Source organism: Schistocerca gregaria, chromosome 7 (assembly GCF_023897955.1).
Source record: "Schistocerca gregaria isolate iqSchGreg1 chromosome 7, iqSchGreg1.2, whole genome shotgun sequence".
Taxonomy (NCBI): domain Eukaryota; kingdom Metazoa; phylum Arthropoda; class Insecta; order Orthoptera; family Acrididae; genus Schistocerca; species Schistocerca gregaria.
Window position 1 is genome coordinate 480,249,097 of NC_064926.1, and position 22,599 is coordinate 480,271,695.

The 22,599-nt window shown below is 38.3% G+C and overlaps 1 protein-coding gene across 4 annotated transcripts in view; it reads left to right on the top strand.

Annotated features, from left to right (window-relative positions):
* Positions 1–21,655, top strand: part of LOC126282260 (mitochondrial inner membrane protease subunit 1-like) — a 56,488-nt gene extending 34,833 nt beyond the window's left edge. The window contains exons 3-4 of one of the 4 annotated variants that reach the window (XM_049981864.1): positions 7,142–7,292; positions 20,804–20,918. In XM_049981864.1, coding sequence (XP_049837821.1) covers positions 7,142–7,292; positions 20,804–20,817 — 165 coding nt within the window. In that variant the 3' untranslated portion in view covers positions 20,818–20,918. Of the gene's footprint in view, positions 1–7,141; positions 7,552–8,651; positions 9,191–20,803 lie in introns of those variants that run through there. The other 3 variants (XM_049981862.1, XM_049981865.1, XM_049981863.1) reach the window with 3 other exon arrangements.
* The last annotated feature ends 944 nt before the right edge of the window (positions 21,656–22,599 follow it).

Sequence of the window (22,599 nt, forward strand, 5' to 3'; positions counted from 1 at the left end):
CAGTAATTGCTTATTGGTTTCTAGTATAATGAGCAGATTATTCCCCCACTCAGATCCTTAGATATCTCTTTCTTTATCCATATTTCTTTCATTAGTTCATTAAGAGCTATCTCCATTGTGTTTGACCCAAAATTTTAATAATTCATCCTCTATGCTGTCTTCTGCTGCTGTTTGATTATTGTTTTAGTTTTCAATTGTAGTCCTCACTTCCTCTAAGAGCGGTGGTTCAATTTTCTGCTCCTCTGCTTCTAATTCTAATTCCAGTTCCTCCTCTTCTTCATTCAAGGCTTTCTCTGTTTACCTCCTCTCTTTCCATGTAGTAACTCAGTAAAATGCTTTTTCCATCTTTCCAAAGCTTAGCTTGAATCTCCAGTTTGATTTCCATCTTTATCTTTATAGAAGACTGCTCTCGGTAGGAATCCACTCTTCAGCTCACTAGATCTTTCAAAAAAAAAAATGAACACTTTCTGTTGTACCATTTGGAGGTTAGTAAGAACTGACGTCATATGAGGGAGATAAGTGATATGTATCTCTAAATATTTCTAAAAAAAATTATGTATATCATCTTTTAATTGTGTTGATTACAATAACTTAGTATGTTACAATTGATTACTAGTTTCAGTTGCTAAACAACCATCTGTGGATCTGTGAAAGTACCAGAAATGGAAAATTGCATTTGGTTAAAACGACTTTTACAATCTTGAAGAACATACATTATTTCCTAGTAATGTTCATTACGTAGCAGAAACATACCACGTGTGCTAGAGACTCTGTGTCTACGTTGATTGTAGGCTAGAATGCCATTGTGTGTTAGTTTATCTCAGAAATATGCAAATAAATGGAAAATACCTACCAGGTAAACATGAACAATTAAAAATTTTACTATATATATATTTTAAATAGGTGTTAGAACACAAATATAATCAATAAAAATATTCCATGCTCACTAATGACCCAAGTTTTTCATGTGTTGTTGGTTGCACCAACAAAGTTATAGAGTGCAATTCTGAACCTATGAAAACAACTGAAAACTTTCTTTTGCTAACAATATTGCATTAGACTGAGTTATAACATAAATTAATTTTAAAGGAGAAGGACATGAAAAATTTAAAATTCCTCATCTGCATAGCTCAGAAAAGCTGGTGGTGGTGGGGAGGATCCAGATGGCATGGGTTGTGAAGCAATCATTGAAATCATGCATGTTTCTGGCAACAGTTTGGTAGTAGCCATTCATTCTCATTGACAGCTGATTGGTTGTCATACCAATGTAAAAACACTGTACAGTGGTTGCAGCAGAGCTGGGATATAACATGCCTGGCTTCTGATGGGATAGTATAAGCCTGTGGCAAAAGTGGAATATGAAGTTCTGGATGGGTAGATTTGGAAGGTCTGGGTATTCCACAAGGTTATGATCCCAGTGGCAGGGGATTGGGGGTGGGAGTGGCATGGGGATAGTTAGGATCTACATCTACATTTATACTCCGCAAGCCACCCAACGGTATGTGGCGGAGGGCACTTTACGTGCCACTGTCATTACCTCCCTTTTCTGTTCCAGTCGCGCATGGTTCGCAGGAAGAATGACTGTCTGAAAGCCTCCATGTGCAATCTAATCTCTCTAATTTTACATTCGTGATCTCCTCGGGAGGTATAACATAGGGGGAAGCAATACCTCATCCAGAAACGCACCCTCTCGAAACCTGGCGAGCAAGCTACACCATGATGCAGAGCGCCTCTCTTGCAGAGTCTGCCACTTGAGTTTGCTAAACATCTCCGTAATGCTATCACGGTTACCAAATAACCCTGTGACGAAACGCGGCGCTCAGCGCAATGCTGTGGAGATTGGGTGGACGGTAGAACACCACTTTGGGAGGGGATGGAAGTATCTTGGGTAGGATGTCCCTCATTTCAGAGTGTGATGATAGATAATTAAAGGCCTGGTTCAGACATTCCAGTCCCGGGTTGTATTGGGTTACAAGGGGCACTTTGTGGATGGTTCTTGGGATGGACGTGAGGATCAGGTGTGTGTGTGTGTGTGTGTGTGTGTGTGTGTGTGTGTGTGTGTGTGTGTGTGGGTGGGTGGGTGTGGAGGGGGGGTATGGTATGGGAGTGGGAGATTTGTTTCTGCATTCAGTCTGGAGGGTAGTGCCTGTCTGCGAAGGCCTTTTGAGGCCTTCAGCATACTGGAAGAGGACGTTCTCATCACTGCAGATGCATCTGCCATGGGTGGCCAGACTGTAAGGAGGAATTTTTTGGTGTGGAAGGGGTGGTAGATGTCAAAGTGCAGGTACTGTTGGTGACTGGTGCATTTGATGTGGGCAGAGGTGTGGATGGAGCCATCTGAGAGGGGGATTTTGACATCTAGCAAGGTGGTATGATGGGTGGAGGAGGACCAGGTGTAGTGGATGGAAGAGTAGCAGATTGTGGAGGAATGAGGATAAGTTATCCTGGCATTGGGTCCAGATTATAAAGATATCATCAATAAACCTGAACCAGACCAGGGGTTTGGGGTTTTGGGAAACTAGGAATGTTTCCTCTAGGTGACCCATGAAGAGTTTGGCATAGGAGGGTGTACGGCAGATGCTCATGGGTGTGCCACAAATTTGGATGTATATCTTCCCTTCAAAGATGAAGTAGTTGTGGGTTAAGATGTAGTTGGTTAGGTGTCAAAGTACCTCCACCCAATTTGTGTCAGCTGGTTATTTGATGCCCACCCTAGTCTGTAAAATAATGTTCCCAGCCATATGCCTATCTAGCCTACAGACAGCTGCCCACTCTCCCACAAGCCACTAGACACTTCCTCCCAAACCCCTCCCTGCCTCCTGTCTTTCTCTGTCCCTCACCCACCCCACCTCACCCAGTACACTCACCATGAGCCAAGAAAGAGCTGGAAGTTGACTGAGCACAATCTAGGGGGATGGGTGTATGCATGTGTGTGAGTGTGTGTGTGTGTGTTTCTCCCACAAACTTGAAAAAGGAATTTCATTCCGAAAGCTGGAAAAACTCTGTACCTTCTGTTTGTGTACCTATCTTTGACGCAGTGGTTCTACCTTTCAGTGAGTCATCTCCTTTATTCCTAAAAAATTCTTAATGAACAAAAGCGATCTTGAACATAAACGTTATCTAGAAAATTTTACTGATATTTTGGAAAATGAAAACAACAGAAACACACATTAAATGAAAATGAAAGAGAACCATAGATTCAAATCATTCCAAAATTATAATATCAGTGAAACAAAACTAACATCACTGACTGCAAACATAAAGTATCAATGTGAATAAACTGTGAATCTAGCTGTCAAAAGTATTTCACAGGAAAAAATTCTGCACAAATAGGCGTTATGTGACATAACAGTCTAGCGACAGACAGTTGATAGTTTATTCACTGATTCAATATGAACATCTATTTGCACTAAACATAAGTATATACGTAAACTGACCTTTATGTAAAACTTTTATAGATGTAAGTGCTCACCAACTGTAACATGTACAGGTTTACTTCAGAACAGCACTATAAATGAAACAAGCTTGTAGCAAGGAAGAAACGCTATTAATTGAACTATTTGTGGCTTGCCTGGAATAATTCATCACAAAATGTTGCATTATGAGGTATTCTATGCTGCGGATCTGCAGTATTTGTTGTGCTTCTTCTAAGTTTTTGTAATGTGCAGCAGAATGTCCTGCAAATATCAGCAACTTTCTTAAGAATGTCTCAGTTGCTTTTCACTTGTGAGAGTGGATGTATTTATTTATTTATTTATTATTATTAAAATTCACACAGTTCTGTCCAGGAAACAGTTAGAAAATAATGAAGATGCAGATTGCCTTGCGCACTGATTTTCTCTGAAGAGTGTAGAGGTTTGTGCTTGTGATATGTACTCTTCAGGTTCTTTGTACAAACATATCCCACATTACACTTGTCACTGAATTTGAAATTCCTTTATCTATTGTTTAACTGTCACCAGAGTGAAGAACCTTATAGAAATATAAAAATGTGTCATAATGTTACAGTATAATCACCGAAGTTCAGTAATTATAAGTTACAGATTTGAAACATATTATTAACTACTGCCCTGCCCTGGCTTTGCCCGAGTAATGCTAAATACCTGTGGTCAGACAGTTTGTCTGGCATAGCAGTAATAGATTATATACACAAACCTTCCTCGTGAATCAATTGTCTGTTAGTGATAACCGTATCAAAATCCCTATAGTAGTTCCTGAGATTAACCTTCGTATACTGACAGAAAAATGCTGTGGTGCCTTTTAATTCTTCATAGTTCAGCCTGTTTACATGAAATAGTCATAAATTATAGGCACAAAGCTTCCTATTGAACCAGTCTATTAATTATTGAAAAGCGTTTCCAAATCCGTACAGTAATTCCAGTGATTATCCTTCACACAAAAAACAGGCAATTGGAGTGAGTAGACTTTAAATTACATATGCAAATGGCGTCTTATGCTGTAAAAAGAGTTGTTTCATCATACTTCCTCAGCTTCTTTTGCACAGTGGTTTTTCTTCAGGAATGTTTGTGAATTAGTTGTGTCTAAATCAGTTATTCACTTGTTTTGCTTCTTGTTTCTTTTGTAGCTCTGTCCTTCAAACATGCTTGAAATCATTTTCTTTGGATCCACTGTACATTTGTAAGCTTCCTTTGTTATTCACATCATCATTGTCTTTTAGTATAACAATGAAAAATGCCAGGTGTTGTAGCAGTTCTGCCTGCTTTATTTATTTCTTTGTTTGTTGCTCTCGATGTCGATGTACTGAATTGCTATACTGGCTGAAAAATGGGTTGTGGAAGTCAAACACAGACTACTTTAAATAATGCAACCAACAGATGCGCATTTGTGTTTCACAGTCTTTTACTTTCACTTTTCACAACCTCCCTATACTACAGTCATATGCGGCCAGTGCAATATTGTTCAATGTTCCATAAGCCTCATTAATAGTCTGCAGGTGAACATCCACATACTGCTACATCTACATCTGCATGGATACTCTGAACATCACATTTAAGTCCCTGGCAGAGGGTTCATTGAACCACCTTCACAATTCTCTATTATTCCAATCTCGTATAGTGCGCGGAAAGAATGAACGCCTATATCTTTCCAGACGAGTTTTGATTTCTCTTATTTTATCGTGGTGATCGTTCCGCCCTATGTAGGTTGGTGTCAACAAAACATTTTCGCATTCGGAGGAGAAAGTTGGTGATTGGAATTTTGTGAGAAGATTTCGTCGCAACGAAAAACGCCTTTCTTTTAATGATTTCCAGCCCAAATCCTGTATTATTTCTGTGACACTCTCTCCCATATTTTGCAATAATTCAAAATCTGCTGCCTTTCTTTGAATTTTTTCGATGTACTCCGTCAGTCCTACCTGGTAAGGATCCCACACCGCGCAGCTGTATTCTAACAGAGGACAGACAAGTGTAGTGTAGGCAGTCTCCTTAGTAGGTCTGTTACATTTTCTAAGTGTCCTGCCAATAAAACGCAGCCTTTGGTTAGCTTTCCCCACAACATTTTCTATATGTTCTTTCCAATTTAAGTTGTTCATAATTGTAATATCTAGGTATTTAGTTGCTACAGTAGTTTACTGTTGTACATCTATGAGCAATAAAAGCCTAACCACACAGTTCAGTCTTTCGATTAAATTGAACAGACACTGTCATTGCTTTAACACAAATCCTATTGGTGTAACCCTTATTTCACTTTTAAGTTGATGCATTGTTGTCGTTCTAATCAACACAGATTCCTCGTCTGAAACTCGGCCGTGGACTGACTGAGTCGTGATCGAAACCCGGGCCCTTATATATCCTCACAATAATAGGTGCTGAAACTACACATTGTTCAAAGTTAAAATTACAATTAAAACCAAACTCATTAATACATCGAAAAATTGCGTCTTTTTAACAGTTTCTTCTACTACAAGACTTAGGCCGAATTTTTTGTTTAAATCATGAAATTAACAAATATAGTTATGCAAACAATACTTTTGACAAAGCAGTTAATTAAAGCTAGTTTTGCTAACATGTTTTCGAATAGAGCCAAATAGATAACTTTTAAGATTACTAGCATCTCGTCTTCCCAACGTTTATAATTAGTGCAGAATTTATATGTCAACAATAGAATTTAAGTTGAGAAACAATTACTGGTTTCGCCCTATAACAAAAGATACTGACTAGGAACATTCAAAATAAATTAGAAAATCAATCACAAACATAAAACTAAGCAAAAAATAAGACATGGTGTAAAATCCTGTAAAACTGAGGGCCAACTTTTCTCTTTTATGGAAATGCTAATTATATTAATGTATGTTAATGGCAATTAGTTAAAATAAAAAAAAATTAGGTAGGCAGATGGCAAAACAAGAGGGGAAGTAAAATTATCCCAGCTTGCTCCATCACATCGTGAAATAAAACTAGTGATATGAGTAAAGACAACCTCTTACACGATACACCCATCCAGGCGGCCCAGTGCTTGGGACAGAGGACTGATGTTCTAGGGGAACAAGGTGGTGAGCTAATAGAGTAAATAGAATACTGGACTCTCATTATGAAGAGTGGCATCCAAATCTCCACCTGGCCATCCTGACTGATTCTGCAATTTTCCAAAATCAGTTAGAGCAATTGTCAGGATAATCATTTTGAAAAGGGCACAACCAATGTCCATATTTTTGCCCTAGTCCAGATTTTACTCTTCATCTGGTAATCTTATGACCAAGGGCATGTGAAACTCTAGTCTTTTGTCCTTTCTTCAAAAGTAGTGCAGTTCAGATACCTTCTTGCTCTTACCAATTTAAATTTTCTGCGTTCTTGTCTTGTGAATACCAGGATGATACATTTAGAAAAGGCTAAGGCTGATCTCTCTCTCTCTCTCTCTCTCTCTCTCTCTCTCTCTCTCTCTAAGAAAAAAGAGAACTGGTTTGCTATTCACATGTCACCCATCACCCATTCTTCACCTCCTTTTAAAACATCTCTGTGTTACAAGACAAGAGAAACCTATCACATATCAGACAATTTTGTGTTTGGTTTAAACATGTATTTGTTGCAGCCAAAGTAGTTTTTGAATAGTACTAAATTTGGTATTATTGTTGAAGATATTTTTCTAGCAAGCTCATTATGAAGATGTATTTCCTTTGCTGTAGGTTCCACCAGGCCATGTATGGTTAGAAGGAGACAACCGTAATAATTCCACAGACTCCAGGAACTATGGACCTGTTCCTTACGGACTCATTAGAGGCCGTGCAGTTTGTAAAGTGTGGCCACCCAGTGAAATTTGCATGTTGACAAATAGAGGCAAGTGTGAACTATCAGAATAATATGGACCTTGTATGACACCTGAAGAGCAAAAGTGACCCAATTTAAAAAGAAAAACTGTGATAAAAAGAATCTTACTTTTTGTAATAATGTGCTATCTGACCACAACCATATTTGGACCAAAGCTGTATTTATTGAAATGTATTCTGATGACAGTGTAAAGAAGCAGGTCACATCTTGCCTATTCAGGACATTAGACATTTGTACTGTTTTAATAAAACTCTTTCCTAGTAGTGTATCTATTCATATATTCTTCTTGTACCTACTATTGTAACCAAAGACTGATGAAATAATATGTTATTCATTCTTAACATTTTCTTTTCATGTCCAGGATTTGATGAAAGTGTTGGGAATACAAGTTTTTACGTTGATGAATTACAGTTCTTTCTCCGGGGAAAGTTTTCTTCAAATAGTATTGGTGTGTTGTCACAAATTGAGAAATCCAGGTGGTACTCGTAACTAATACTTATGTATCCTGTGATAGTAATGTCATCTCCCTCACTATCTCCTCTCTCCCCCCCCCCCCCCCCACTCTTCTCTCTCTCTCTCTCTCTCTCTCTCTCTCTCTCTCTCTCTCTCTCTCTCTCTCTGTGTGTGTGTGTGTGTGTGTGTGTGTGTGTGTGTGTGTGTGTGTGTAGCTTAATATATAAAACAGACCAACAATACAGAGGCCAAAGTGCGGCGGCAGCAAAAAGTGTAAACAACCGAATTTTATAAAGTAAATACGTCACAGTTCTGAACTGTGCAAATCGATGTTCGTCCTGGAAATTCGACGTTCAAGATGAACAGACATTTTAAAAATACGCAATAGTAAAACCGAAGATAGGAACGAATTTAAAAGAACTAGTAAATTATGTTAATTCGGTGCAAGCTTTTCGCGAAGCAGCAGTGTACAAGAAAATAAGATTGAACACGAAATTTAATCGCATCCTGTCAAAACAATCTACAAGTTCCAGGTAATGACACAGACACTGCAGATCAATATGTGATTCGTAGATAAACGAAATAGACAGAAAAATAGAGGAACTGTCTGACAGGATTAGTGCCGTATTCATTGGCCCTAACAAATGTTCCATGTTGGAATGGATGACGAACAGTTAAATAGGTTAAGGGGCCCATCCATCAAATTTTTAGCAGATTTGCTTGTGGATTTACAGGCGTGATCAAATTCCCAGCAAGCCTCGAGCAGGCTTCCTGGATATTAAGTGATTAAGCATGAGATGATGTTAAGGCGAAGCTGCCGAAGTGCTTAAGGCAAGGTTCCTTGAGGCGCGGCCGCCATAACACCTGTACTCTACACCGTGAGGCTTGCGATCAGTTTGTATGTTTTCATTTCAAGCTTGGCAGTTTCCTGTCGCGCATGCGCACTGCGTGTCGTCCGTGTAAGCTCAGGCTACTCATGGCTGATGACTTCACAGTATGCGTTAACTTCCTGATCTTGCTTTTTCGCGTAATTTAATTCACTTCCTATTATGAGTAGACAGTTTTGGAAAGATTTTTTGATTGCTTATATGTCCATGCCTTGTTTGTGGAAAGTTAGGTCCCCAGACTACAACAACAGAGTTAAGAAAAACCAGTGCTATGCTATATTGGCAAATATGTGTCGCGAATTCGAACCGACAGCAGACAGAGCTTTCGTACAAAGGAAGATAAATTCGTTTCGTACAACATTTCGTAAGGAACACAGAAAAGTAACTGAAAGCAAAATGTGTGCTACTGGAGCAGCTGACGTACACAAGCCAACTTTGTGGTACTATGACATATTGTTACCGACAGTTCTGCAAGGTTCCCCACGGTCCATTCAGTCAACACTGGAAGAAGTCGAGTTGGCACAAGATGACATTAGTAATTTCGAAGATAGCGAAGCAGATGCAGAGGTAGGTGATACAGATTTATAAATTGCAATGAAGCACCACGCACATACCGACAGTTTACTGTGTGTAATTATTTTGGTCAGGAATGATCAAACAGCTATTTGTCGAGTTTAATTTGTTCGGAAAGCAGTATGTAAAATTCCGCCTCGCATGCTCATATTTTATCGTAGCAAATTGGGTTACGATCTTAAAGATACTTTTTGAGTGGTATCTAAATGTAATAAACAATCGATAGTAGAAATGACATTTTAACACTCAGTTATCTAAAAATATCGGTACGCTTTGTTTAAAATAAAATAAGTAAGTCATGTTATATCGGATAATGCCACGGAGAGAGGGAAACGCGAATTACTCGCATGTACAGATCCATGGAATGCGCATACCAAATAAACATATCGCTCGGTGCGCTTAACTTGGTAGTGGCCTTTAGCATCCTTACGAGGTGAAACGTTTACGTGATAACGAATACTTAATTGTACGTGTTCAGTAATGATCCTATAGACCCATATAAAATGACGTCACTTCCATCCGGAAGTGAGGCTTTAGGTAACGCCCGCGATGGGTAAGGAGTTGTGATGAAGGAATTTTCGGTATAGAAAAGAATCCCGACCGCGTAAAGCGGTTTTCATGACACACTATAAGTGTAAGGCGTAGTTTACTAGAGATACTAAGTACGCCATACGCCACCTAACTAAGCGGCGATCCAGTAGCATCGAATACTGCCAAAGGAGTGAGATTGCTGGTGAAGGCTTGTCAATGCTTACCAGTCCTTGCCACATTTCCTTGTCAGATTTCCATGAATCTAGCATTTATCAGCAGTGATTACGCGCGGTATTAGCGTGCTTCCCATAACATGTGTCGTCCTTTTTATGTCAATTTAACAAAAGTTTCGGCACAAAAAGCCCAAAAGATCATTACCATGTAGCTAGTGTTTACATATGAATTTCCGTTGTCACTTACGAGAATGAACTTAGAGACATGAGCAAGCTCACACAACAGCTTAACAGGCGTATAGGGGTGATACATTTGAAATGTGTGCCATTTCCTACAAGTTGTGAACTAGCTGTTGGACATGAAGGCCTTGTGTCAATGAAGAGTGTCTGGAGGCGAAAGACACCTTGCTATGGATCATGAAGTAAACTATCTATCTGTGACATTCCTTCTCCTGGTCGCAAAGAAAGAACAAACCACTCCTCAACGATCCCCATTTTGGACATAGCACCATTATCTATGCATTCTACTCCCACAAGAGTGCCCACCTCTTGGTAGTGCCTGTGGCATACAATACTCATTTTATTATGGTACATCATACTGTAATGGAATGCATTTCATATTATGACAGGAGGGCAGTTGTAAATTGAAATTATTGTGTTATAACATTTAAGATTTTGTCTAGTGTCTCTGAGTCCAGCATGAGCTTTTATTATGTAGGATGTCTCCAGTGTCCCATTTTTAGCCCATTAATCAACTGACCACATTTTTCTGCTATACTATTGTAGATCTTTCATTGTTTCATTTCTCTTTTTTATCAGACAGTTCAGAGTTAACAATAGATTTCACACACAGTGACATGGATGTGTGTGCACATATTGTTTCTGGGGAAATGGTGTATTATAATTTTATGGTCTATCTTTCTTATTTCCACTGACTGAAATTAAGTGTGAGGTTTACACACATAGTTGTTATGTGCCTAACAAATGTGTTATCAAATAATTGTTACTGAATTGCATATTTTACAACAGTCAGTATCTTTGGATCTATGCTTCATGTTCTTGGCAGGTAATCTCTCGTTGACATGCTCCAGATCAGTAAATTATGGCTGCATATATTATGAATTGCACACAGAGTTGTAACAGCTATTTTAGCTATTTGTGAGCATGGTTGTATTGGCTTCTTATACAAGCAAAACTTCGAAACTACCATTCTGAATACCTTTTTATCATGATGTGCTCTCTATAGTCTGTAGTTGAATACTCTTTCTTTGCAGCACAATCGGCAGTGCTTTCAAAAACTTAATCAAATAGGAAGGTAAAGTAATTGTCATCACCATGTAAAAGTATATCTTCTGGCAGGCCAAGTTTTGAACTTGGTGTCTGATTTTATAGGACCTTCCTACTTTGCATCTCGATGTATGCAAAATAGTTAATTACTCTCTGATACTGCCTAGTATGCCCATGTAATTTTGGAATTCTGAAGCACATGCTTCCCATAAATTTGCACTGAAGCCTCTGAAGTTGTATGGGATCCTGGTTGTTCTTCATTATACTCTTACATTCTTTATCAGACTGCAACATCTTTAACAAAGAATGGATTATTTATCCATGCATGGTGCTTCATTAATGAGACAGAACTGTTAAACAACTTAAATTTGCAGTGTGGAGTGTATCTGTCTATTTAGTTGATCAATAAATGGTATGTAATACGGTTTCTGCGATCACGTACATCTTGAATTAATTATGATTCGGACTTGATAAATAGTTACGAATAACTGTGATATGTTCCTTTTACCTCCCCCCCCCCCCCTTATTTTATTTTTTTTTCCTTGTCAGCTTGTCAGATCTACATGCTGACCAAAAAAGTTTCTTCTTTTAATACCAGGTTCTTCATACATTGACAGATAACTCCCATCAGATATGTGTAACACAACCATATTCAATCACCCAGCATCATCTTTAGATCAAAGTAATTGTGTCAACAACTTACATCTGCAGCAGATCCATAGTTATCAAAACATGGAATCTAAGTGTGCAACTGAGATGAGCAATAAATGAGAATTATCTTAAATATCAATTCAGTTGCTGACTCCCAAGAGATGAATATGTCAACTACAGTCAATGCAGATGTCTTGTCTCATTATACTGCAGAATGTGAATACATTTTGACAGATCAAACATGATAGAATGAATGTCTGGATGACAGTTTAAAAACTTCGTTTGTTTGCTTTTACGATGTCACTATTGTTATGAGCGCTATTCTTCCACGGCTGCGACATTAAAGAACAGGTGGCCCGTAACACCTGGTGATGTTAAACTTGTCGTCTCATGTTGAGGAAACAAAACTTGACTATTAATTTAAAAAATATTAAATATCATGATCATATTTCATCATTTAGGAGGACAGAGACTGTAACACACAATTTTCCCTAAAATGATGGGTAACACAAGTGGTCTCGTTGTATCGTTTTTCAGGTTTTAGCACAATCATCCACAGTGGTTTATACAAATGAAATTATTGAGACTGAACAAGTCCAGTTAATCAGTAATTGGTGATCACTACAATAAAGGAGAGTAAGGGGAAGAGCAGTGTTCCAGTGATATAGCTCTATCTTAGAATTTGTAAGATAAAAGAGACTGGAAAATTAGCCCATTTTGCTGTGAGCACATCTGTGCAAATGTGCAAGCCATGCCAAAAATACACTGTGTATAGCTAATGGCAAAAATAAAAAATGACCGTGAAGCAAAAAAGCTTTCATTCTGAAGGACAGAGAAAAGAAACTTGTGCGTTGGTACTCTTTCATGTTCAAGGGTCTGTTGGTGGGACTGTCACAAGTGATTACATACGATTTATTTACTCTTATATCTTTTCTTTTGATTCAGTATCGTATTCAAATGAAAAATCAACACCTGAAAAGTAGAATTCATTACCTACAGAGGACATTAAAAAAATCTGGCTCAAACTTGGCTATTGCGAATTTTGGTACTCAATACAGATGCAGTAGAGACTAGTAAGAATCTACATTTGCCACAAACTCAATATGATTTATAGTTTGTTCTGACAATAATGGTTCACATATTACAATATGTTCTCTCTTATTGCATATTTAACTTGTTGTTCTGGTCTTCAGTCCAGAGACTAGTTTGACGCAGATCTCCCTGCTACTCTGAAATTTGAACTGTTCTAACATCATACTTGGATCCTTCAAGAAGCTCTGGTGTCATCCCCAACACAAGCTGTGATGTCTTCTCTTTGCCTTGTCACAAAAACAAACATGCTTATCTTTATCCTTTTATACTGATTTCAAGTAGACTAACATTTACTAAACTACTAATAATAATTCATGTGTAAAAACTTTAGTTCCTAGCAAAGTAGTGGTGTCCAGTTACTGACAAAATGTCAAAACTAAAGTGTGTACAAACACTGTGAGTCATCCGTTAAATGAAATAGCTTTTACGAAGCTAATGTTTTCGCACAATGTCTCTCCCAACCTAAAGTGTCTGTGTGAACAATATTTTATGGTTACTATAATGCTATGAATGGTAGTGTTATATTTAGATTTGTAACATTGGCAGTGGCCAGAGACATAACACCAGCAGCTCAGTCATTAAGAAGACTTCTGCTGATACAGACAAAAAAGACAGGAGCATGACACACAATATTCATGGTCAATTAATGGTTAAACATTGATAAAAATTGTTAAAAAATAATTTTGGACATCAATCTTATTAGTTTCAAATCATTATAGTTCAGATTATGTAACTCTTAGTAATTTGTAGATGAATGGCAAAATTTTAAACTTTTAAAAAATTGGTAGCCTGACACATCAAGCTCAGTCAAAATAACTACAGAATTAAAAGTTTCTTCATTGCTATACTTATAAAAATCATTGTAACTACTCAATTGTGAGTGAAATTCTATTTTAGTAAAGTCTGTTCTCATGTAATCTGAGTCAAATTTAGGTACGATTTTGAATTAGTACAATGTAAAAGCATTTTTAGAAGATCACAATATGTCATGGTTTAAAAAGACAGCTTTGGCATTTCTGCCAAAAGTGCAGGATCACTTCAGTACAGCTCTGGCTACAGGCCTTGGCTGCCTGGCCCCATACATTGTAAAGACAGGTGGACAAGGGTGGGAGACGGACACTGTGGTTCGCTGTGGTGCAGGGAAAGGGGGAGGGGTGTGTCTGAACTGCTCCCTCCAATAGACCTGCCTGAGCTGGCCCTAAAGCTATGTTATGGTGATTGGTGAAGTGGGGAAAGGAAGACAGCTTGGTCACATCACTGTGACTGCAGTGATCACATCACTGTGACTGCAGCTTTGCGGGCCGGTGGTGTGGAGAGAGTAAGGGCCACCTGACACGGGCACCGTGGCACTGGATGAATGGATTGGGGAAAGGATAAAATGGTTGGCACTGTGGATTGTAGAAGGGTACGCTGAGAGGAGTGGTGAGAAAAGGGTAGTGGTGAGGCTGGTGAGAAAAGGGTAGTGGTGAGGCTTAGCCCTGCTGTCATCAGCTCAGAGTAACATAATTTCTCTGCAGCGGAGCAGGGGAAACTGGGCCTGATTACCTCTGATCTCAGTTACTCATACTGTATCAAGTCATGTTACACTCACATGATACAACATGGAAAACATGCAACGAATAAAGTCATCTCATAAAATTTCTGGTTGGGCCGGGCCCCTCTGGCCCTTAAGAACAAACTGACCCAGTGTGCTTTATATGTACAGAAAGAACAACCAGGCAGTTCGAAACCTTTATAAAAAATATGAATGTAAAGAGCATGTAGAGTTCAGTGTGGAAATAGAAAGCACATCCATCAGCTTTGTAGACATTAATATTAGCATCAACAAAGGAAGTCACCAATGTGAAATATACTGGAAAGACACACAAACAAGATCCTACATTCTAACTACCTCAATGCACCATGCCTCCCACAGGCACACTGCTTACCATTTCATGATCACTGCTTGATGTCACTTCCAGTGTCCACTCTTGATATTTAGCAGGACTACACAGCATCAAAACAACTATAGATGAGTGTTATGAGCCCTCATTTTAACAATATTCATACAAAAAAAACCTAAGAAACTAGAGCTAAAACAAGTGCCAGAGAAATATGTTGTACTAGTCAGTGACCACCTGTACCATACAGACAGTAGGCAAGTTTCTACTGACAAACTCAGTCCACAATGATCAAAAGTGAAACCTATAAGATCAGTTGCAAAGAGTTGGATTCATAGTATATAAGAAAAATTGTAGATCAATGTGCACCAGATTTAAAGAACACCTCAAAAGCTGGAATCTGTGGAAAACAGACTCCTCCTCCATGCTACATTGTCTCAAATCCATCCTCCTCATCTCCGTCAGCAATGTTTTAGGAGAGTTCTGGTATAATGTAAATATTTTTAGATTGGAGGAGACCACTCACTGAAAAAAAGGCACACATAAAAAGAAAGAAAACTTGCTAGCTTTTGGAGACCCACACACACAGTGATTAGTTAGCTACATGTTCCATGGGTCATTTTGCCACTTTGCACAATAGTTTGTAATGGTATGGAATGAGTCTTTTGCATTTAGAGTGCAAATTAATTTGTACATACAGTTACATTCTGAACATTTCTAAGTTGGTCTCTCTCTCTCTCCCTCCCTCCCCCCTCCCCCCACCCCACTGCACACCAGGTTTTGCACTGGTTTTGAGCACAAATTTAGCTAAACAGAATTGTTTTAGGAGCTCCAAAGTGTTTCTTCTAATTTAAATTCTCTTCCATATGGGTCCTTAAGAATTTTGATGGTACCACCCTATTTATTATTTCTTCACCAGGTGTCATACGTATCATTGTTGTAGTATCTCTAGATCTGCTGAACTGAATATGTTGCATCTTTTTAAAATTGAGTGTGTGACCATTTGCAGAAAACAAGCCCATGATACTTTGAAGAACTTTGTGTGTATGCTTGCGTTGATTGCAATACTAGTGTCATCTGCAGAAAGAACTAATTCTGCTTGTATGTTAGATGGAAGAGCACTTACGTATATAAGGAACAGTAGTGGACCTAAGATTGAAACACTGGTAACCCTACACGTGATCTCGCCTAAGTCAGAATTATGTCCCTAGAATGTATTCTTGAATTACTAAGTACAACTTTCTGCATTCTTTTGTTTAGATGGTAATGATACTACTGCTACTAAGGTGAAACACCAGTCTAGATTACATTGTCTAATTAAAAATTTTGGAGAATGATGTCAGCAACGAATCAGGTTGGTAATTATTGACACCTCTCTTATCACATTTCTTTAAGAGGTGTTTAACAATGGCACATGTCAGTCTCCCTGGAAAAATGTGATGCATTACATATTTAAGATAAGATTAGGCTTATTACCTGGGAACAAATTTTTAGTAACACTGTCAAAACCAGATGAGCTTTTATTTTTGAGAGAATGTGTGATTTTCATAATTTCAGAAGGAGAAGTTGGTGATACATTCATATGAATTCTATGAAAGTTACATGTTCAGCATACTGCTGTGATTTTGCTCTTGAACTGTATGTCCCTGTGCTTTCTACTATATTTAAGAAATGATTAATAAATGCATTTGCTACCTATGATTCATCATTTATAGTCTTTCCGCTCAGTTTAATAGCGATGTTACCTTGTTTTATGGCTGGTTATCCTGTCTCTCGTTTCACTACATTCCTTATAGCCTTAAGGTTGTTCGGAGTACTGATTTGACATTATGTGTATATTCCTTGAGTTTTTCATATACTTTCTTTGTAATTTTGAGTAGTTTTTGTAGTGTGCAACTACTGCAAGATCCCTACTTGTTCTTGCCAAAAGATAGATTTCCTTTTCATTTCCCTAGATACCTCTAGTGACCCATGGTTTTTTGCATGGCTGTTTAGTTTCCCTTCTGATTAACATATGCAGACAGCTGTTTTCAAATAATGATATGAATTTATCGTGGAATAGATTAATTTTTTTGTTAGCATTTGATTCTTTATAAATTACACCTCGTGTCATCTCCTGTAAACTATTTCTAAAACATTTGTCCTGGAGTCATTAATTATTCTGATTTCCACTGAGGAGTATTCTTACTGTAAGTTGCTATGTTATTTATCCTAACTAATTACACATCATGATCAGAAAGAGCATTTGTTATTGGGTAAACAGTTATTTTATTGCTTTGAACTGCATAAAAAGAAAACATCAGTTGGGGTCCTACTGTCTTCATACACCCGTATTGGAAATTTAAGTACTGAGATCAAATTGTAGGATCCAAATAAGGTCCAAGATCATATGTTGAAGTCACCACAGACTATAACTGCTTGCTGCTATCTGACAGCACAGCAATGAATCCAGATTACCCATAAATAGTTCAACATTTCCCATTGGGGATCTGTATACAGTTACAATTAAAAGTGAACTATTTTTCAGTATTAACTCACAACCATGTGCTTCTATGTGCTGATCACTACAAAATGTTTTTGGACTTGTGTTTTGTCTTAATATATGTAGCAATGCCTCCTTCTTCCATGTTATACCTTCAATTGTAAGTTGCAGTAGTGTAATCTTTTATATGTAACTTATCTAACCCTATGGTTATGTGGTGCTCAGGCAGGTGCAGGATGTCTCTCTTTCCAGAACTCTCTAAATTTTGCAAATAGCCAAGAAGCTCTCCTATCTTATTATTCAATCCTCTAATATTTTGACGAGATAATTGAATCTACCTTTTCTGTGCATTATTAAGCATTTTATGGGGCTCTGTTATTTTCACTTTTTCCAAAACCAGGTGCTTGAATCCTGATTCTAATCTAAAATAGGTGCCCCTCTGACAGCAGTAACCACAGGGATCTTGCTATGCGTGGTGGTCTCTCTCTCCCCCCCCCCCCCCCCTCCCCCCATGCAATGCCAGCACCACATATTATCTGGAAGCAGCTCAGAGAATCTGGCTTTCCCTCTCATATTCAGGTCTAGGCCAGGTCTAATGGATATTCCCATTTTCCAATTGTAGCAGCTGGCACTGCACTGATATGAGATTTTGTTTTAGTCAGCAGCAGCTTGCTCAACTCAGTTTTCATCAGTTCACTGCAGTGTTTACCAAGAGCTAAAAATGGTGCTGCAGCACCTCCACAAAACTCAGTTTTGCGTATCTAGTTGCTGCACCTGTTTCGTTCAGCTCACTCCTAATGCTGTAAATACTGTTCTTAGCCAGGCCGTTCCCTGCTCCACCAGCTATAATCATGTGAGTCTCTTTGCCAAAACCTTTCCACAAATTCCCTATGTCCTCTGTCACCTAGCTATGGCTGTAAGTTGGCTTCACAATTCTTGTGATAGGTTACCGTGTCCCTAATTTGTTCTGTATCATCTGGCCAATACAGCTCATTACAACTACCTAGCAGGAAGACTTCTTCCTACTATATGTGGTACTGCCCTACATTGGATTTGTTTGCTAGAAGTCTGCTGCACCCTATTGTGGCTTACAGCTGGCTGCGGCTCTTCCCCTCTTACTTCAGGTAACAATCAAATTTATTTGATACTGTTACCTCAGATGTAGATGAATTTGAAGAGCTGTTCTCCTTCCACCCATTGCTTGTTACCTTTATGCAGTTCCCAAGATCTTTTTCCCCTCTTCAACCTATCTAGTTCAAATTTCATGTGATCTAATTCAGGCTGAAGGACACAAATCTTTGCTTCCTACTCAGCAATTCTCTTGTCTTTTTTGCAAAGCTTACATTTCTGTGGGAGAGCCTCATTGAGTTCCCCATACGGTCACCTCAGTGAAATTCCAACCCACTGTCTACACACTCCACTCCCTCTTTGACTATCCTACTCCAACATTCACACTTTTCACACATTGCAACAGAGTGAGGTGCATGAGCCTGTGCCTCTACATGGTGGTGGCTGGGTGAACTGTTGTCTAGCTGGTATTATGTAGGGGAACAGGCATTTTAATGTGTTCTCTTGTGTATTTTATTTACTTTAGCTCGTAAAAGGATTACACTGAAAGCAGGCAAGTTTTCTTTCTTTTTGTGTGCACCTATTGATGACTCAGCAGTTCTGCTATCTGTGAGGAATATTAGTGCCAACAATGATATCAACAGAAATTGTAAATGAGTCGGTATCACAATTTTGTGGGGTACATATGAAGACAGTAACTGGTGACAAATAGAAAAGTGTTGATAGTTTCAGAATTTGTAAATTTCGATGGTGTACCCACTTTTTAGGTGCAAGCAGTAACCTTACATAACAGCAAAGTCTTCACAGTTGTTAATATTTAACAATTTTGCTGTTACGCCTGCTTGTACCCAGTTCTCACTTGCAACTCAGTAATTTGAGTCTCTGATCTCCATTCTGTGGTCAATTTAATTACAGATAGCCTTGCTGTTGAGGAGAGAGATTGTCTATGTCATGTCAAATAGTGTCATATGGCTGGTCTGCCATCAGATATTGTAGCAGCTGTCAACATGACAGCTGTGTGAGAGACACAGTATCAGTAAATTTGTTCCTGACAAGATAGTGGGTACCAAAAACACGAGATAATCCACACCTCAGACCATTGGGCACTGTGATTTTTGCATGGCATTTGGTCAAGGGTCAATCAGAGCAAATAATTCTGAACCTCAGGATTAGATTTCCAAGTGTGTACTCTAATATTTTCCATGTACAAGAATATTGAAGTTAATTATATTTGTCTCATTGGTAAATTTCTGCATTCATTATGGTTTCAGAAAGCTTTTGCAATGAAAATGTGTCAGCTTCAACAAAGAATTTGCTACCATTTTTCCAACATTTACCACACTAAATTTGTAAATAGAATTAACTTTTGCAAAAAGCTGTCTTAGCATTACAATGTGCTGCTGTCTGTTGGACTTGTGATCTGCATTTATTGCCATCATGTACTTTCAAGCAATTTCAGTATTCTCCACATTCTCAAAAAAAAAAAAAAAAAAAAAAAAATCATTGACAAATACTTTTCAGGCATCCTCACTTCTTGAGGGAGAGGGGGGGGGGCATTATCAAGAGTTTAAGCAGTTCAAAGTAAGTATTATTTCACTATATTGTTTCCCTTTGTACAATGTGTGCACTACTTTGCTTTGTGCTGCTGCAAGTGAAGGAGTCCATTTGACTTAACTGATTCAGTGCTGTGAATAAAAGTGCATCCTGTAGACATTCCGTCATTTCTGCTGCTATTTGAGCAGTAGTTACAGTATCTGGCCCAAATACTCACTCAGGGCATATGCTTGGAATTAAATGGTTAGTATGTACTTTTTTCACATATTTTTCTCATTGCCCTCTGCATCATCATCAGTGTAACTTCACATAGCTTCCAAGAACTATCATGATGTAGTCAGTCTGCGAAGGCAGTTTAACATATTGCATGGGGTCGTTAACATGTTGAAGAATACTGTTGCCACTTGATTCATGAATGTCAAATGATCAATTTAAGGGGGGTGTTGATTGGTATAAGGTACATTTAAAAGCAGAACAAACTGTTGGACAAAGTAACCCTTCAGATGTAGAAACACACACCAGCTCACATACATATGACCATTTTCATCTGCAGGTTCTGAGGCCTAATTCAGGAGAGGGCGGGAGGGGGGGGGGGGAGGGAGAGAGAGAGAGAGAGAGAGAGAGAGAGAGAGAGAGAGAGGTGTGTGTGTGGGTGTTATTAGTTAGGGTTCTCTTAATCTGGAGTATTCTGACATTTGACAAATAGCTTAATCTACTTCTGAATGTGCCTGTCCACCACTAAACACCTCCTCTATGTAGTGAGCAGCAAACTATCCTGATTCCTATTGTTATTCCATTCTGGATTTTCCATTGTTTGAAATGATTAATTTATCTAGATGTCAGTACTGACATTTCATAGCACAGTAGTGAAATTGTCTTTCTTTTACAGGATGCCGCAAATGAGTCGGAGGCCACTGCTTCTATGCGTGGAATTGCAGATAATGGTGTGGTATCTTCAGTGTCTGCTCCACCTGCCCTTTCTTTGCGCACTGTGCTACCCACGGTATGCACTAAGAGAATGTGGCGAGAATCAAAAAATGATGAGCTACAGAAGGTAGCATGCGAGCAGCAGTCATCACCCTTAATGGAAAACGATGAATTTTACCACTTTGGAATGAGCATTGCTCTTAAAATGCGTAAAATGTCCAATATGAATAATATGCAATGTATTATTGCAGAAAAACTTATCTCAGAGGTAATATTTCATGGACATATGCAGGATCTCACGTATGACACAGTTATTAAAATTCCTGGGAAACATGTAAATTGACATGGGTGTGCAACAATATGTTGACTGAATTTTCAGTCGTGTACACCATGTTGTGAACGCTTTGAAGAAACCTTTACACATGGAATTATATTTTAAATAAATATTTTATAACAATGTATTTCATGTTCTTACCTTTAAATAATCAGCGTCAAGCAATGAATATATTGCATGACAGATCTTGGATACAGTCTGGCTAAAAGAATTAAGTAAAATATTATAAGGATATTTAAGATCTTTGTAGCTGCATATGGTAGCGAAAGTTTGAGTATTGCCCTTAGTTCGTCATTATTATTTGCAACTTGACTCTAGCATCTTGACTTCTCAGAAAGAGATTGGAAATTTCCAGGGTACTGCCTATAAGAATCTTGCTCCTGAAGTTGGTAATTTCAGACGTTGTTAACAGATTTAACCAGCTATAAAATGGATGTTGAATTTACTAGCTCTGCCTGAATAAAACTCCTGTTGCCTTTTCTTGTGTTTACACATTGTTAGACCTACAGAAAACAAGTAGTTTTATTTACTGGCTGCATGTAACACTCTGGGGTCAGTTGGGCAATTCAGAGAAATCTGACAAGAAGTGTGTCAATATGCTGCACAACTCTTGCTGAGGAGAACCTTACAGATGTGAGACTAGTCAATAACATTAACTAGAGATAAGCAAATAAAATACATCTTTTTTTCACTGTACTAAATACAACATTACTATACTGCTCAACACTATATGTGATTGTGACAGGTAAATGTAATCGATTACATTAGAAAGAAAGCCATTACTTAAAAGGCTGCTGCTTTGTCAGTTCTCATTTTGTCATATAAGTAGGATTTTAGTAATCACCTATTACTTTTACCAAACACTAATGAGTTCCAAGCCTTTTTGATATTTTTTTGCTTTTGATGTTGGCAGTTGTCATAATTTCACTGTGTTCATTAATACAGGTATATCTAATGATACAGTAGAAAAGATTCTATCTGTTTGTATATATGTAACTTAAAATATTTTTCTGTTTCACTTGTTGTTTAAGGAAGCTGTCTTACATTGTGTTCAGTATTAATTCAAAGGGCTGTTCGTTTTTACTGCTGGTAATGTAAGCACAGTTTTTCCACTTCATACTACTACTAAGACAATGGCGACAACTACCTGATTAAGGTATTTCTGAGTTCTCAAAGTTAACCTGTCCCTGAATGACGGTACTAAGGTTGTGCCTGCCAGCTGTTATATCCTTAAGACTATGCAATGTGTTTCATTTTGGAGTGTGTGCGCGCATGTGTGGGTGCGCGCGCCCAACACACACACACACACAGACACACACACACACACACACACACACACACACACACACAGCGTATATTGTTCTTGCTCTCTGGATTATATTAAGAAATGGTGGGTTCTACTGAATGGCTTCTAGCGATGTGTA